The following is an 18125-nucleotide window of genomic DNA, read 5'->3' on the forward strand; positions in this document are numbered from 1 at the left end:
CTTGACCCTAAACTCTAAAACCACAAGTTTGACAGATGAGTACTGTATAAACATCCTGAAAGCTTCTAAAATGTTTTTGAGGTTTACCATTAGACTATTTCTTTAAATAGATGACTATTTTTTTTTAGATTATGCTATTTCTTTAAACCAAGTATAGTATATCAAGTATATAAGTATAGTATACCAAGTATAGCAAGTATATAAAATTAGCATTTTACAAGGGATGCTGCTATAAATAATAACCATAATGCATTGTTAACCATGTTTGTATTAATGGTTCACAATTTGGTCATTTTGGACTGACGTTACCAGGATATTTTCTGTAGTACACCACCCCCCTCGTCACAGAACTGACACTTATTTAGAGTACTGACACTGATTAATGTAAAATCTCCTAAAGTGCCTCATCCCAAAAAAGCATCTAAGCCCTACTGCTGTGGTTTTACTGATCTGGCAACCCAATACTGTCTGGTCAGCAGTGGTCCAGTGGGCAGGGCTGATGTGTAGCTGGTGAATTGCACATACCAACAAATGGGTTGTCATCTGTTAATGGGACAGTCATAAAAAAACATATATAAAACAAAACAAACATACAGTATAAGTGTGCCTAACGAAGGGACCAGGAGGTCTGCACAAAATGTAGGTGTTTCTGAAAGAAAGTGTGTTGCTGAAAACAAGAATCACCTGAGCCCTCGTCCTTCTGAGATTTATTGATTCGCCTTGAAAGCAGTTAAAAACGGACAGCCAGTATTTAATATGTGCGTTCAGTTTCGGGGGAGCTACTGGTCACAGCTGCTGAGAGGTCTTGGTGTCTTCCCTCTTTCACAGGCTGTTTGTTTGGTTATACCTCCTCCTGACCACTAGGGGTCCTAGTCTGTCTGACAGATAATCAGTCACCGGTTCTTAAGGGCTGGGTGACAGTGGGGAGTTGGGGGGGGGGGGGGGGGGGGGCTTATGGTCTGTGTCCTTCATATTAGAAGGCAGATGTCTTGCTTATAGACATTTAGTAGTGAAGCAAAGGTCTGTCAGAAGTGCTGTAGCCATAAATGTACTCAATAAAGAACCCCATCTGCTTCCTGGTGTAAAAGCAGCACCATAGAAATGGCTGGCCAAACCTTTTTATCAGAGAGCACATCTTTTGAATATTCAAAAAGAGGATTTAAAGATGGCGGCGTGAGAGTCTATGCATATTTGCGAGCATTTAGAAAAATGAAAGCTGCGGCCGTTTGCATTTTGGAGCGTGCTTTGTACTGTCATTTGCGTAGCCGTTTGAGTTTATGTGAAAGCTTTTGTAGCACAGATGGCCTGAGTGCTTTCATTGTTCCTCCATGAAAGTCTGTATGGATTTTTCATACACGCATGAACGCACCATGAGTTTTTTCCTGTTCGGGGCTTGTCCATTTTGTCAGTCACATCTACACAGTTCTCAGCGCCCTCAGGCAGTTTCTCATGGGTTTTTTCGGCTTTAATTGTGGCTCGCTGGTTCACCTGACACATAGTATTTATTATTTAAAGACATGACACCAATTGTTTACCTTTGAACTCAAGGACAGGTTTACATCCAGCCTGCTTTCTCTGTGCGATATCGATATTTTTCATACACTTTTAAGACTGGTTTTGGTTGGCTATAAAAAGATTTTAGTGTCAAATGGTGGTGATACCATCCAGACTCATGAGTAACATGCATTCGCATGAGGAGGTGGCAAAAAATGGTTTGTTTTGCTTTGTTTTCTTTTATGCCTGAGATTTTGGCATTGCAGTTGCTATGATCAGGCCAGCCAATAATCTACTAGGAGAGTCAATGAATGCATCTAAATTGCCTTTTTTCACTGAGACACTTCTGCAGTGATCTAACTCTGCTGAATCAATAATTGCTCCATTAGTATTTCAGCTTCAGGGCTACTCCTGAATAAGGCATCACAAAAACAAATAAAGAAAAACCTAGTATTGCTTTTTACATGAGTAGTATTTCAATTATACTTATCTTTCTTTTTTATTCAGAGGTGCCAATTCCAGGTTCAGAAAGTAAAAGTCCTCACCAGGATTTTGCTCAGGCTTCCTGGATTGTGTTGATTCCACTAATTCTACCTGGATTGCACTAATTAGAAAATCTAGCAAGCTTGAGCAAAATCCTGGTGAGGACTTTTACTTTCTGAACCTGCAATTAACACCTCTGCTTTTATTTATTTACTACTTCAAAAATGTTTCACTGACAAATTTAGATGAATATTAAACCCTCGGGTATATTCCCACCCCTTTCTTTGTTCTCTTGTATCCGGGAATTAAATGTGTGGCTCAAAGGGAATTTTCTGCAGCTTAACACCCATAAAACAGAATTCTTGATTATCAGTACCATATCTGGTATCTCTTCATTTTCCAATTCTATACTGTCAGGTCCTCCTCAATTCTTTGCAGTCTCTGTGTTCTGTCTAATCCCATGTTGCCATTTGAACCACACATTGCTGATTGAGCCTGTATATTTTGATCTAAGTAACAACTGTTTGCCTTCGCCCACTGATAAATCGTAAGCACTCTAAGTTCCTATGCGTTCATTAGCTCTTTGGTTTACCCTCCAATGGCTGGAACCTTGAATCCAGCATGTGCTTGTTATTGATCGAGTTGGAGTCCATTGAAAAATCTGACACGTTTTCTGATTTTTACACAAATTGTGGCCTAACATAATACAACCTCCAGTACAGGCTAATGGTACGGGGGGCATTATCGTCTCTCAGCTAAAGAGATACAGTATCCTCTAAAGACTTCTTATCAAGCTCTTTCTCCTTCACCTATCTCCCTAGCAGAGAGATAGGCAGCTCTGGCTTCATATATCCTCCTTTATATTGAAAAAGCAATTTGGAGAAATCGATAGGGGTGGAGATCAGATGAGCGGCAAATGTGAGAGTATTTTTCCGCAAAGATGCAAAGTGAAGAGAGAGAGAGGGAGATGGGGATAGAGAGAATATAAAAGACCCCATGGAACTGCAGTCCGAGTCAGAACTGGTGCTCGTTAGAGGTCTCCTACAACTACCCGTACTTCTGGATCTCCTTGCATGAGTTGCAGGATGACGAAGGGGGGGAATAATTAACTCTGCTCAGCACTGGTACGAGTTCCAGCCACAGGCCGTGATTTTCCCAGAAGGGTCGCACTTCAGAATGCAGAGAGAGAAAAAGAGGTGTGCTGAATTGAAGCAGCATCTTGGTTTTATACATCTTGGTGTGGTGATGGAAATGAAATAGGACTCGTTTGAGTCTGAAGTCCACCGCATTCACTGTGCTTGCTGCTGAAAACTACATGGGCAAAATTATCTGGACACCTCTCCTAATTACACCTGAACTCAGTATCTGGCAGACCCATCAAATCAAACACGTTCCCATGTGATGTCCATACACAAACATTGGCAGTAGGATCCTGTCCATGGATGCCATCTTTGCCACAAGTTTGCGAAATTTCAGCCCTGCAAAATAAACCATATGTGCTATTATCATGAAATGGAAGAATCTAGACATAACAGCTCGGCCATGAAGCGGTAAACCAGACCGACAACCTGCCAGGTGCACATGGTGTGTTAAAATTACCCACACTCTCTTATATCACCCACTACACTGATTCCCTTTGGCATCAATAAAGTAAGTAATCAATCAATCAAAAGTAATCAATTTAATCAAAAGTCTGTCTCAGTCTGCACTACTCACTAGTTCCTAAATGCGTGTTGGAAGCTTCATGAAATGGGCTGAGCAGTCACACACCAGCCTAAGATCACCGGGTGCAGTGCCAGGTATCCGCTGGAATGATGTAACGATCACCCCATCCTTTCCATTCGGGAGCATTTTCTGGAATGATGCATCACGCTTCAGTATCTATTTGTCTGATGGAGAAATCGGATTTTGGCAAATGCTTGGTGGCAACAGTAAAGTCTGGTGGAGGAGGACTGAGGTAGATCTGTAGGGTTTGGGCTAGGATCTTTGGCCCTTCTTTGGAGAAGGATGTGTATTGTTCAAACATGACTGTGTCTCTTGCCACAAAATGAGGTCCATAAAGACATTTTGACAAGTTTCTTGAGTTTCAAGAATTACAAATGGCCTGACTTAAAACCTTTAGGATGAAATGAAACTTGTAGGTAAGATGTTTTTGTCCAACATTAGTGCTTGACCTCACAAATGCTCATTTTGAAAACAAATTCCCACAGACCCACTACAAAATTTCATGAAGGCTGAAGGATTGAAGGCTGTTTTAGCTACAAAGGATGCTGATGCAAGCCTGACCATGAATTAGAGTTCCTGATAGTCTGACCTTCAGACCAGCTTGATCACCAGGGAGCCTGCAGCTGTGCCTGATTGGCTCGTATGCATTGTCTCATTTGCATATTCATGTGGTGTCAGATGACAGCATTTGTTTTAACAAATGGCAGCATGATCGGGCCATGGGTTTCCGGCCTCACAGCTCTTGCTGGCCCATCTGGACGGAGGATTTGTCCTATTCTGAAATGTGGGACAAATCTGGGAGCTGGTTTTCCAGAGTGACAGTGACAGGGAAACTTTTTACCAGTATATGGGAGTAGTTGGGGTAGTTTTCCTTCACGGTGATAAACTGTTTGCAGTTGTGGCTGTGAGCTTTGCTCTGGAACATAGCATCATTTTGTGTTGATGTTCGACAGGTTGTTGTAGCATTCTTGGTGAAGCACAGATCATTGCCACTATATTGTAGGGCTGGTCCAATGGGGGACGACGCTAACTCCCATGAGCCCCCGCGGCTCCAGTATTGGTTAATGTTATGTGTGGCAATATGACATGTCTTGTTGAGTGTGTGTGTAATTATGTGCATTATTTTGTATAAGTCTCCCTTTATCAGTTTATGTGGTTGTACTGTGTGAATGATTCCCTGCCGTCTTTGTGTAGTGTTGTCATGTTATTGACATTTCCCCGTGTTTCGTGTACCATTTGAGACTGTTTTACGTGATCACGGCTCCATATTCATTAAAAGAGCCTTGTTATGTTGACAATGGATCTGCCTGCTGCCTCTCCTTTCCATATGTTGGTGGGGAACTGTGGAATTGCAGGATGAAAGGTGATGGATACAGGAGGAACCACTCTGTATGACATTTGAATGCCTCACATTAGTTTTTCTCAGTCGATTTGGTGCATTTCTCACAGCACGATTTACATTGGCACCACAAGAAGTACATTTCTCAAAACAGTTACTGCAAACAGCAAAGTTCTGTGCAACAATGCTGTTTGGCAGCACACACCAAAAAGGAAAAAGTAGGCCTACTAAATTAGAAACTTACTCTAAACCTGAGACAAACACTTAAGGAATTATAAGTGTTTCTTTTCTGTACACCTTCGGTGCGACCAGGACATACCTTCAGTGATGTAACTGGGTTCATGGGGTGTTTTGGTTCTAACATCAGACACCCTCACCCAGGTGACCCAGCCGGGAGGGATCAGGCCCAGACTTGTGCCCTTGGACCGCGCTCCGCCACGCATTCCCCCTTCTCAGCCAGAGCCAACCTTGAGCATTTTTAGCAGCTTCCATGATGTACAGTCCGCAAATCCCTAGGAGTCCCAGGGCCCAATGTAAAGATAGGCCTGCAAAGCCCCTACAGCCCATTCGATTGGCTCGCAACACGCCTTCCACCCATTCCCCCAACCACCAGGTCAACATACTTAGCCTTCTTCCTTTCTTGAGCTTCCTCCATCCGATCTTCCCAGGGAACAATTAGCTCAAGTAGCACTACCTGCTTGGTTGCCCCAAACATCAAGACCATATCTTGCCGGAGTGCTGTAACGATATCGAGGAATCTCATCTGTTTCCCTATGTCAACCAATAGTTGCCAGTCCCCTGCTGCTGCGAGCGGGCCCCACTGGGTCTTCTTGCCTGCTGGAACAAATGTGATGGTACACTTAGAGGGGTGTTGCTGCTTGCTGTTGATGGCATCTCCCAAAGCCCTTGAACAGCAGGATATGTTTTAAGGATCTTCTTTCCTGGAAAAGTTGGCAGGCAGGTGAGATGTTGTACGTTTCCCTATAACGGGAAATAGGTGTATGCACACCATCCTCGAACATAGCAGCACATATGGTGATATTTCCTCCCTGTTGGCCTGGCGCATCAATAGCCCTTTGGCCAATGGTTTTTTGACCACATCTTCCGTGGCATTTTGCAAGGTTGAAGCCTGCCTCATCCAGGTGTATAAAAGTGTGGAGTAGTTCTCTTGAGTGGTTCTCCTTGACATGCTACAACACAAAAGGAACAATGAAGTACATATGATGTTCATTTTCAACAAGAAACAGCCATAGCTAAATGTCAGTATGCATAAGAGTTTTACCGGTACATACTGGTACCATAGCTCTTTCACCTGGTCATCTGGTGTCATTTCAGAAACCAGTCAATGGTGGAGATGCCGGAGGAGTCAATGGTGGAGATAGCAAACAGAGCTGTGATTATAAAACAACGATCAGCCTGGACTAGACAAAACATATGGTTTAAATACACCAGACTAAACATGAAACACCTGAATACAATAACAAGGGGGCCGGGTTACAAAACATGAGGAAGGACTATGAACAGATATATATATATATATATATATATATATATATATATATATATATATATATATATATATATACGTGACACACAAATTTCCCTTCTTAATTGAAAGCCAAGATTCACCTGAGAACAATTTAGCATAAATTACCAAAACTGACCAAAAAAGTTTCATAAAAATGTACAAATTATAAATTATTTTGACAACATGTTCAGCACGTTTGCATATAATGACCTAGAGGTAAGACAATTCAACAGATAATTAGTAGAACACATTTTAATAAACATGACAAGCAATTGGTAATTCAGAAAACAGCAGATGATTGTACAAGACCATTAGCATGAAAGTACAAAGGCATTTGCAAAGTTGTGAAACACAATGAGCTATGATATTCTGATGTGCACAAGTGACAAGGAGATGTGGAGATTTAATGAACAGTTTAAAGGATTTCAAGTCTTATCTGAGAAATTAACTAAATCCACTGAGAAAAAACTGTAAGTCTGGCTTGTCCACATACTAGTTGAAGGAAGCATTTTACAGAATGTGTGTGGCTTTCTAGTGCAAATATGTGCATCATGTGCCCAGCAGACATCCAATAGATTTGTACATTGCTTGTTTTGTAGGAGTCATGTGAAATAGTGAATGTGAATTTTTTTTGAAAAATCAGACTCTGATGAGAATGTCTCTAGTGAGAGCTGGATACCTTTAGCCTCTTAATGTGGCCAAATATCACCTACTATTGCGGGACAAGGAAATTTAATTGACATGCAAAGCGGCCAATCATGAGACTGATCTTTTGGGTATGTTGTATAGAAAGAGGCAATCTTGAAAACAGTGTCATGACAAACAATCCCTTGGGAAATACAGGTCGCCACTCCAATAAGGCACTCACAGTAAATGCTGGTCTGTAACACTTCTCTCCAGCCTTTTAGTGTCCAAGAGCAGTATGGGAGTTCCAAATCCGATGTTAAATTACCCAGATGCAATGTCAGCATCGACCTCTTTGTTATTCCCTGTGTACACCACAACTATGCCTTTGTCTGGGGCAATTCACTCGATCTTTCCTAATTGACAGGAAGGGACACACAGCCAAGAAAATTGGACGACTCAGAGAAACCCAGGTAGCTGAAATAGAAGGCATTTTCCCACAGTAGAGAAACTTGCAATGAAGTCTCTTTTATTGGTAACTGCTTTAAGCAAAACTCCTGAATTACTTTTAATGATGAGATTTCATAGATTTCATAAACCGTTTTCTGTCCCACTGATATGTCTAGCCCTGAATGGCTTATGTTACCTCACTATGTGCAGCTGTTCACTAAGGCTGAAAATAGATGGATCAGAAAACTAAATTTCAGACCAGCACAAAATTATGCATGGTGTGACAACCACCTGGGAGTTAGATGTATCTCTTAGATTAATCTCTTTATAAGGCTTTAGTGTTTCATCGACCAATTGTCAGCCATTTTTATGACACTGGCATCCCTTTGCGGGGAGCCAATCAGAACGGACTTGGCTGGCAGTGCTGCCAGATTAATACACTATGTAAAACTTGATTAATGAGATTACTGTGTTTAAGTTAAGGCCCTAAGATACAGCTTTGGATTTACACTCCAGACGTTATTAATCTGAGTCATTAAACCCAGGATCCCACCTTACAATTACCAGCCATTAAGTTGTATGGTGATTTTGGTCCCTGTGTTTCTCTGTGTGCTTTGATTGTTTGCCAGTGCATGACAGGTAAGCTGGTCTGATCGAGGTATTCTTTTAGTGTGTTCTTACTCCAAAGTTTGGAAAACTCTCAGTATGCGTATAATATAGTATGCGTCTTTCTGTACAAGACCAGAACTCCACTCAAAAGAATTCATTTCAAACCAGAGAAAGATCAGCTGCTTCAGTGTCAGTCTTTCTGTCTTAGGTATTAGTACTTGCTCTGAGTGTGTGTGTGTGTGTGTGTGTGTGTGTGTGTGTGAGAGAGAGAGAGAGAGAGAGAGAGAGAAATGGGAAGCTAAAAAAAGCTCCCCATCAATAGCGGACATGTACATTACTGTCAACAAACTGAAAGGGCGCTGGTAGCTGCTTCCTTTGTGTCTAAGTCTAAAGATCAATGTATTGCCAACTCGTTTGGTACCTGATAAGCCTGTGCTTTACAGATATAGTAAGATACACTTAGCCTTTTGTGACAGGTTAGTGTCAAAGAAGAGACCAATGCAAGGGCACAGGGTTTTCTATCTCATTTTCTGAAGATGTGTAAAGGGCAACAGTATGGACGTCACTGCAAGAGACAGACTAATTCAGCTGTGCACAAGAGGCTGTGCTGTCATTTTTATGCTGTAGGCAACGTCTTGCAGAATTACAAATGCACTCTCGCAACGTCCTGAGGAGCATCAGGCAGACAGATTCGTTCTCGTCTCTCTTGTTTGTTTTCAGTTGTCATGATAGAAGTGGTTGTCAGAAGTGGTTGCACCAACATATTGGTTGTCAACTTTGGACTGGGGCGTCTTCTTGTAGAGATAACAAAGTTCTGCAATATTGTGGACTTGCGTCTGCAAAACCCAATTTGGGAGAGGATTTGCTATATTCGTGCCTGGACTTGGTAATCATTGCATCAAGGACGTGGCGTGTGAAGCAACATACACACCAATACGTACAAGCATGGCATTATGCTGCATTTAATGAGGACCAAATGCAGGAATAGTAACTGAAGCAAAAACAATATGCAGGGAACAGAGAGACCAGCATCAGAACAAAGTCATTACTCATGTTCGTTTTACTGAGCGTATTAAAGGGAATGTTTCTCATATGCACGTCTTAAGAGACTGACTGTACTCATTAAATGGAGCACACTGATGGACAGTGTTCACCGTTTCAGAGTCGGTTCCTGAAGCCATCAGCATCTTGTAATTTCACAACCAAATTGCAGGAACAGCTCTGGTCATGTGAAGTCAAACAAAGTTGTACCAGTTCCTACTAAACTCTTTATTAAGTAACGTACTGCAATAGTAGTGTGACATGATGAAACATCTAAGACAATAAAGGTTAAGACCTTTGGTGCAAGTCCTGGAACAGAATGATATTTAACAAATAAAACAACAAGCAAGATGCAAACGTGTCCCGTGACCACAACACCCATGAGCAACAGTTCACAGACAGACAATAACAGGGTTGACTATACAGGGGTTTAAATACTTGCACTAATGAGACAAGTAACAAGAGGCAGGTGCAATACAAGACAGGATTAATTAAGGGGGCGTGGCCACAAACAAGGGGACCATGGGGAAAATTAGGCCAAGACACAATAACACTAGCACGTGGCAGGGCTGTACCACATGAGGTTATATCAACTGAAATAGCCCCCATTCACCATTTAACATATAAAATAATCAGCAAACCTGGATAACAGATCATTCGGAAAGTCCACTATCCTCTTAAACAAATTTGTCTAGTAAGCAAATTCAGTTGTACATCCTCAAACGTTCTCTATTCCTGTCTAGAATAAAGACTAAATTAAGTTTGCTTCTGTTTATATTGTTAACTGTAAGCCTAGAGAATACCTTAGTGTATCTTGGCATCATTAGATATATTGCATTCATCACTAAGTGCAACAAATGGGCTGTGAACTTTGAGGACATGCCGGAGAATAACTGTTAACTGTTTGGGATTGTGTGCTATGCGCTGTGCTTTTGAAGTTGTCGGATAAATATTGTTATTTGACAAGTGCAGCATTGCTGTGTGTTTGGTTAGGTAAGAATATTGTTCTGATTAGTCTTCATTCACATCAGCCATGCCAGATCTGATCCACAGGATCTGTCACCAATAACTACACCACGGGGTTGAGCTAGCTGTGTTGTGTAGGTCAAACCAGCTTGATCTATTATTGAAGATGCAATGCAGTGAGCTTTAGGTCTGGGATGACACATTATACAAATATTTCTCTTGTCCCTATAAGAAAAAAAAGTTTGCTTTCTCTGTTTAAAGCATCCATAAGACCTCCAGCTTCCTGTCAGTTCCTGTCATGCTCTATGCGAAGTGCTTTTCCATTCATTGTAACATGGCACATTGTTTCATCCAAAGCACCTTCCATTTGGCCACAGCGAGGATGGAACTACTCACGTATGCACCTTGGAGAACAGTACAAGGCATCAAACCCAGTAACGGTGTGGGTAACAGAGTCACAATACCATAACAGAGTGGTTAAAAGAGTTATAGAGTCACAGTACAGTAATGGAGTGGGTAACAAAGTTACAGAGTCACAGGACAGTAACAGAGTGGGTAACAAAGTTACAGAGTCACAGTACCTTAACAGAGTGGGCAACAGAGTTACAGAGTCACAGTGCCGTAACAAAGTATGCAAAAGAGTCATAGTACCATAGCAGAGTGCCATGAAAAAAGTAGCTGCCACCACTTTCCTTTAAGAAAGTTCGGTCTGAAGCAGAGAACAAGGACATTTATAGAAAGCCTCCTAGTACTTTTAAAAGTCACATGTTAGCCAAGTCCTTTGCAAACCCCTTGCCAGATGTGTGCTCACCACATTGATGCTCCAGCTGAATGCTTTGGCCTTAAAGCTAACAGAGTAGGCGTGAGATGCTTTTTCCAACTTTCAGTGTTTACGTGCCTGTTCCCTTCACGGAAATATCCATAAGCTGAGGAAATTGCATACATATTGATTGCTCTTTTTAAAAGGTAGGGAAAAGTGCACTAAATAACCATTAGCAGCACGCAATTCCTCTTAGCCTTCAATTACTGTCAGGTGATGAGGAAGTTTACCTTTACTCTTTAAAGTTCTGTCATTTCTGATTCGGCAGACCTAAATGTACATGTATGTATATGTGTGTGTGAGTGTGTAGGAAGGGGATATAATGTAGTAATGTAGTAAAGTAGTGCCAAACCGCTTAGCGCACCTCCCCTCCACCTCCACTCCTCTATCTCTCCTGCTCCTTATATCTCACATTACATCACAGTACACAGGCACAGACCCGCTGTACTAGGGTGACAAAATGTCCGTTTTTCCCGGGACATGTCCATATTTCACGTCCTGTCCCGGGCGTCCCGGGTTTTTTTTTTATAAGTGAGGAAATGTCCTGGTTTTAAAATTTTGTTGTTGACTTTTACTGAAAAGCATTTTTAATAAACCAACTGTAAATATCATGTTATTGTAGGATTATGCAGGCCTATGTTAAGTAAGTGCATGCCACAGTATATGTGTCGCCACCCCCCCGCTCTACTACTGGCTTACCCAAATAAAAATATGGCAACCCTACACTGTACTAGTACAGAAGGCATGTTTGTAATGCTTCCGAACATGCCCACATGTGCAGGAAATACTATGTACAATTTGAGCCAAAATGGAGAATGTGACCCACATTGTGTGGTTACAGCTGTCAAAGGTAATATTGTAGAGCTATGTGTGTAATATTGTAAAATAGATATTCAACTTCCTCTTTGAAATACAAAACGGAAATAAAACAGTTTCCATTGGATTTCTTTTTGGTTCTATTTTCTTCATGCTAAAGTTAGTCTGCAAACAAACACAAAATATGACAGAACAGAGACTGCTGTTGTTATTAAGACTCCTAATCATTTAAATGGCACATCCTAATGTATGGTGAATATGGAAATCAGTTTAGCTGTGGGGAGGGGACAGTTCAAGAAGAATGGGGTGGGGGGGGGGGGGGGGTACTGGTGTCTGCCCCTGGCACATGGGAGTCAGGGAGAGAGAGAGGAAGTTTGCCCCCACGTCTACTTCAAGTGTGTGAAATTGTTCTTTAGTCTGCGTTGAATAAGGAGACGGTGACCCTGTGGCATTCAGAAACAGATTTGCAGACTGTCCGGCTATGGGTGCTGCATAACGCCCTCGCAGGCAGAGATAGAGAGAGAGAGAGAGAGAGAGAGAGAGAGAGAGAGAGAGAGAGAGAGAGAGAGAGAGAGAGAGCAATGGAGTGAGAGAGAGAGACAGTGAGAGATTTCTGAGAGTATCCTCAGAATAAACCCAACTGCTTTTAAGATGAACATGTTGAGGTTGCAGCACCAAGTCTCTTTACTGGCAGTAGGACTCACTCCTCAGGACGGAGGCAGTTACGCAGTGTAGCCATGCCACCGCTATTTCAACACCTACCCACCTCTTGTTCTCCGTGGTGGCTCAGGCAGTGCATCTCTGTCACCACTCTATCCCTGTGTTGCTCTCACTGTCCTCGCTGGCTTTGATTGGGTCACAGCAGAATGCTGTGGCATTACACCATAGGAACTCTTACTATGAAAATGTGTGAAACAATTAATCAACTTAATAATTAATAAATAATAAATTACTTAATAAATAAGAAAAAAAAACGAAAAGGCTACAAACATTAACACTACTCATCATCAAGATCTCATCAGCCAATCAGAATTTCAGTATTTAATTTCAACAGATTTGCAAGTTGAGATCATTCAGGGACAATCACTTGTTTTCAGTTGTGGTATCCAGCAATGCCTGTATTTTAGTACCGTGCCTTGTACAACAAGGATCGTCCTTACTGAAAGCTTGAAGCAGCTTATTTGTTCAGTTACGTGTTTTCAAGGGGTAAAAAGACATACTTTCTTAACTGCCAGCATCCTTGTTTACCAAGGTGCCTCAAAATATCCACCACCAGTTACCTTGGAAACCGCATTAAGCAAATCAATGAAAGCATTGTCACTGGATAGGGAGGGCATGCTTCTCTCTCCCCTCTCCCTCTTCTCTGCCCCCCACACTCTCCCCCAGCTCTCTCTCTCTCTCTCCCACTCTCTCCTTCTCACTTTCACTCCCTCCCTCTTCCTCAGTCCTCCACAAACACGGCCCCAGCAGTTTGCCTCTTCAACTCGCCACTGAACCCACGGGGCCCCCTAACAGTTTTCTGGAAGAAAGTGACTTGCGCCTCTTGGATCCCTGAGGGAAGCCTGTGAGAACGTGAAGGGGACCTTATCTCACTTCCTCAGCCACCCCCTTTCTCATGCTCCAACGTGTGGGACTTGCCTGACCACCCTCAGGCGGGGGGGGCGGGGTTAAGCAAGAGGACTCTGGGACCTGTAGTTCTTTTTTTCTTTCTTTTTTGTAGTTGTTTTTTTGGCTCAAGTGCTGGGATAGCTTCGGGTTCGTGGAGCACATTGCGATGAGAGCGCTTCATTATGATGAACCTGGATGGCCTTGAGATGATCGCCGTCCTGGTGGTCATGGGACTCTTCATCAAGGTCCTAGAGCAGTTCGGGCTGTTTGAACCTGTCGGAGGAGAAGGTAATGTGATGTGTGCCCCGAAAACAGCTAGAGGAGCCAGATGCGAGTTGCTTCATAGCTGTGGTTGGGGAAGGGAGGAGGGTGGGGGAGCGGATGGGGGGGGGGGGGGTGGTGGCGTGTGGGGGGGGGGGGGGGGGGGTGAGTCACTCAGCCCGTGCAGAGGCTCAAGGCTCGATAGCCAGAGTACCCACCCCGGTACGCAGTGCGATACGTCCTGGCTGTCCCGTCTTGGACCAACGAGAAGAGTTGGGTTACTGCCTGCAACTGTTGGCTCTGTAACTTTATCCTGTGAATCTTTCTACTCCCCACTCTGCCTCCCCTGCTCCCCCCGCATCCCTTAGCCTCTCCGCTCGGTGCATTTGCAGTTGAATCAATATCAGCGTACAAAGAGACTTTGAGTCTTGCCCTTCGTGGTACCAGGAAGTCCACCCCTCCACTTTGCCATTTGTACTGGAGGAAAACGTAGGGATTTATTTCACAGCGAATGTGGTGAGGTGACGTGGGGAGTGCGTGCCATGTTTTGGAGTTGCGTATGTTTGCATAACGGCTTTTTTAATGCTTCATTCTGTGCTGCCAGATATTACGGGTCAGTCTGGGAGTTGGTGATTAGGTGATTATCAGGCGATTGGTGATGCATTAGCTGGTGTCACTGCTTCTGTGGCCTAAGGCATCGCTCTGAGGTGAAATGATAATGACTCAGAAGTTTGTGTTATGCTGTTCTAGTCCATGGCACAGACACTTTTATAGGTCTGACTGATTTACCTGTCCAATATTAAACGTTATGTTGCCAGACAAGAATTATAAGCAAGACAACTTGTCTGCAGCTCCTTGAGTTCTTCAGCTAACAGGCAGTGATCTCTTAAAGTTTAAAACAACTTGTCCTTAAAACAAGTTGTCCACAACTATTGAAAATCAATATCCTCTCCTGCCCTTTAACACATCACAGTCAAGTTTGAGGATACTTTCCCTTTCACGCTTGTCTGAACATCTTTCAATGTTCAGATGCCTTTTCCTGATTTTTGCAGAACCTTGAGCATGTCTGCTGTTATCTGCTCCCACAACACTGGACACTTCAGGGGTGATGTTTTGTCCTCATTAGTGGCATGCATAGCTGGCTGTCTGAGAGATATGACGTGTGGTCATTCATCAAGCAAACAGATGAGGGTTTGGACGTCAAACCTAGCATGGGCGTCGCCGTTTCCCCAATGCTCCAAAAGTCTGTGAAATCAGCTCGCTTTTAGGCATCGGGAATGCCCTGGTAACCGTCGGGAATGCCCTGGTTACCGTCGGGAATGCCCTGGTAACCGTCGGGAATGCCCTGGTTACCTGGGTGTTGGTGGTGGGTAAAGAAGGCAGCAGCAGGGGACTCCACCCATTTTTTGGTGGTTGGGTGCAGAGAGGGATGAGCTGGCACAGTGGAATTAATTCTGCACCATTCCCACCAACCCCGGCCCTTTCCCACCAACCCCACCCTTTTCCCACCCAATCCCGCCCCGCCCCACCTGCAGCCCAGCGCAGCCCTCACTACTGATGTGTCTCTTGGCATGCGGCCAGTTTGCAGGCAAGGGGGGGGGGGGGGGGGGGTGCCAACTCTAGTGGCTCATCTCAGGATTAAAAAGCAAAGTTCTCTTTACTCCTCCCCGGGGGCTCGTGCCAGACCTTGGCCCAATCCACATTTCAGAAGTGTCCGTCTGTCTTCAGGGGCAGAGTAAAAGAACAGAAAGGACACAGAGGACAATAGCACACAAAGAGCCTGGACGAATAATATGAAGTGATGTGCTGAAAAAAAAGAAAAAAACGCTCAGCTGCATTAATTTCATAATAAAGGTGTGTCAAAGATTGAAATAACTGGTGGGCTTTGCTTCTTCTTCCGTCTGTACAAAGAGCTCCAGTCCTCTGTATTTTGACTCTAGCAGAGGTCACCCCCTCTGATTTGGCACTGGAGCTGTTAATTATTAATAGCGACAAGCACTTGGGCCCTCAACGGCTCTGATCATCTCGGAGTGCCTGACGCGGCCCTCTGCCGATGAAGACGAGTAAGTGTGGAGGCTGTGTCGTGCAGTAAGGGTGTGAGGAGCGTGCAGGGGCTTTCCGCACTGGGAGCGAACGTGCTTGTCTCCGGGGCGTCTGGCTGGTGGGCCTGGGTGGAGTGTCATGTCTGCTGAGGTCACAAAAGGAGAATCTCTGAGCGTGATTGCTCCAGAGATGCCATTTTTGCTGTGAAGCACGTGCTGAACTGATATTTTGTCTTCTTCACTGTTATCTTGCAGAAAGCCAAGAGAACAGTTTCTCTATTTTATTTCCCTAATAATCTAGACTTTATTAGAAGCCATTATTTATTTATATATTCTATGGAAGGTTGGCATGTAATGTGGCTGAAGATGCTGGTGGTTTTGTAGTTCTCTGTCTGAGTGTTCAAATGCTCCAGAATACGCTTGCAGAGACCTCTCTGACTGGTTACTGAGGTCTTCCAAATCAGATGGTACCATGTTATCAAGTATGACCATGTTACATAGTTCACTTTCCTTCATTTAAAGCAGAATTTTTCAGCTTTATATACCTTTGCCGGTTCAATGCTAATTATATTGCCAATATTGCATTTTGGCTCTATGACTCAAAACTATGATTCAGAATTCTAGGAAGTAAGTATCCCCTGCTAGTGCATCGTTTTTGAAAAGTATTGGTGAGGAGCCTTGACTATGGTAAAATGCTTTTACTGAACATTGGCAAAGAAAGTTTGGAGGGTTTTCTCAAAGATCTGTCATGTTTTTATCCTTCTCTGCATAGTTTCTCATCTTTCTTTTTTGTTTGAAACAATGATTTATGTATTCATATTCTAAGCACGTTAAACCTAGTAACCATACCCTTTCTGAACTAAACTAGAGAAGATACTCCATCTTATTTAGGAACCAGATATTGCCCAGCTATTGGCTTGTCAATGCACCCTGCATTGACTGAGAAGGTGCATAGCTGAAGACAAACCTGACAAAAGTGACAAACCCAAAGAATGCCCCATATCACCCAGGCAGAAAGCTTAGACACATATCTCACCTTTTCATTCCTGCTTAGTAAAAAGGTCTAGTGTATTTCCCTAACACGCCGAGACTGGAGGTAGCAGCTGCTCATCAGCACGTTGACCTTCACATCTCCGTGAGAGTTGGCATTCCTTACGCACTCTCTTTTGCACTCGCTCTCCTCTCTCTGTCTCTCTCTCTCCCTCACTCTCTCTCTCTCTTTCCCTCTCTCTCTCATCCTCCCTGCACTTCTTCAACATGGTATTCATAGCCATTAGAGGATAGATGTAGCCAGACAGTCTTGGGAAATTCAAATTGATTCCTAATGAGTGGACCGCTCATGCTCCGTGATGAATCGTCGTGATTTTAATGCCCTACTAGCAAAGCTCAGCCTGGACGTGAGGTTCCAGGAGGGTCTAGGAGGGTCCAAGAGGATTTAAGAACCCACCTCAATGACAAAACGCCGCAAGGCTGCTCCTGCCAGCACCCGGCTGTCTAACCGGCAGAGGAAGGCACGTTATTTTTCACTCAGGGCCCTAGAGGTAAAAGTTCCACGACATGTCCAAGGTCCAAAGGAGTGAAGTAGTAAAAGGGACTGGAAAAAGCACCGTCTGAGGAGGACTTTGCTTTGCTCAAATGACCAGTGTAACGATGGGAGTTTATGAGGCGAGAAATGCCCCAGCCGAGATTGCAGGATGAATCAGCAGCCTGAAGTCACTGGTTCAGTGTTTGCATAGGCTGACTTTGTCTAGGCTGACTTTTATGTGGACATCCATAAAGGTGCCCCGAACTGCAAGGTCCTGAAGTCCTCGGACAGACTGTGTGTCACAGTTCGTAACAGAATAGCATCATTGCTCCGTGGTTTTTGCCCTGGATAGAGCCTCGAAAAATGTTTCTGCTGTTTCTAATCACATGTTGGTTTAATAGCATGTACATTCTTCCTTGAACAGTTGGTCCATTTGTCAATGATTAGCTATCCAATTAAACCTAATTTCAGGGATTTTAAAATGCACACATGCAACTTCAAGCAAACATGCAAAGGCCTTCAGACATATAATCACTTCTTCTGTCTCATAGACATGACATTGTGTCTTCTGTTGTTGTGAACCTTTTGAAAAGCTTTTTATAGTTGTGCCCCCTCCAACCCCCAAGAGCAAAGATGGAGGTTTGCTCTGGGCTCCATTTTATACAGAATGGTCTGTGGTGAGATCTGTGGTAAACTGATCGGTGAAGGGTGTCGCATACTGTTGGCTGTGAGGAATTATTCAAATAGAAAACCAATACATGTGTAATTAATCACGGGGTCTTTCAGTGGTATAT

The 18125-nt window shown here is 43.4% G+C and overlaps 1 protein-coding gene across 4 annotated transcripts in view; it reads left to right on the plus strand.

Annotated features, from left to right (window-relative positions):
• The window catches only part of LOC143518940 (A-type potassium channel modulatory protein KCNIP2-like), a 148076-nt gene that overhangs the window by 102139 nt on the left and 27812 nt on the right, over positions 1-18125 (plus strand). The window contains exon 1 of one of the 4 annotated variants that reach the window (XM_077011894.1): positions 13342-13791. The exons of the other annotated variants lie outside the window; for them this stretch is intronic. Within the exon in view, the coding sequence (XP_076868009.1) occupies positions 13686-13791 (106 nt within the window). The 5' untranslated portion in view covers positions 13342-13685. Of the gene's footprint in view, positions 1-13341; positions 13792-18125 lie in introns of those variants that run through there. 4 annotated transcript variants of the gene reach the window in all.

The sequence above is a fragment of the Brachyhypopomus gauderio genome, chromosome 1 (genome assembly GCF_052324685.1).
Source record: "Brachyhypopomus gauderio isolate BG-103 chromosome 1, BGAUD_0.2, whole genome shotgun sequence".
Classification (NCBI taxonomy): domain Eukaryota; kingdom Metazoa; phylum Chordata; class Actinopteri; order Gymnotiformes; family Hypopomidae; genus Brachyhypopomus; species Brachyhypopomus gauderio.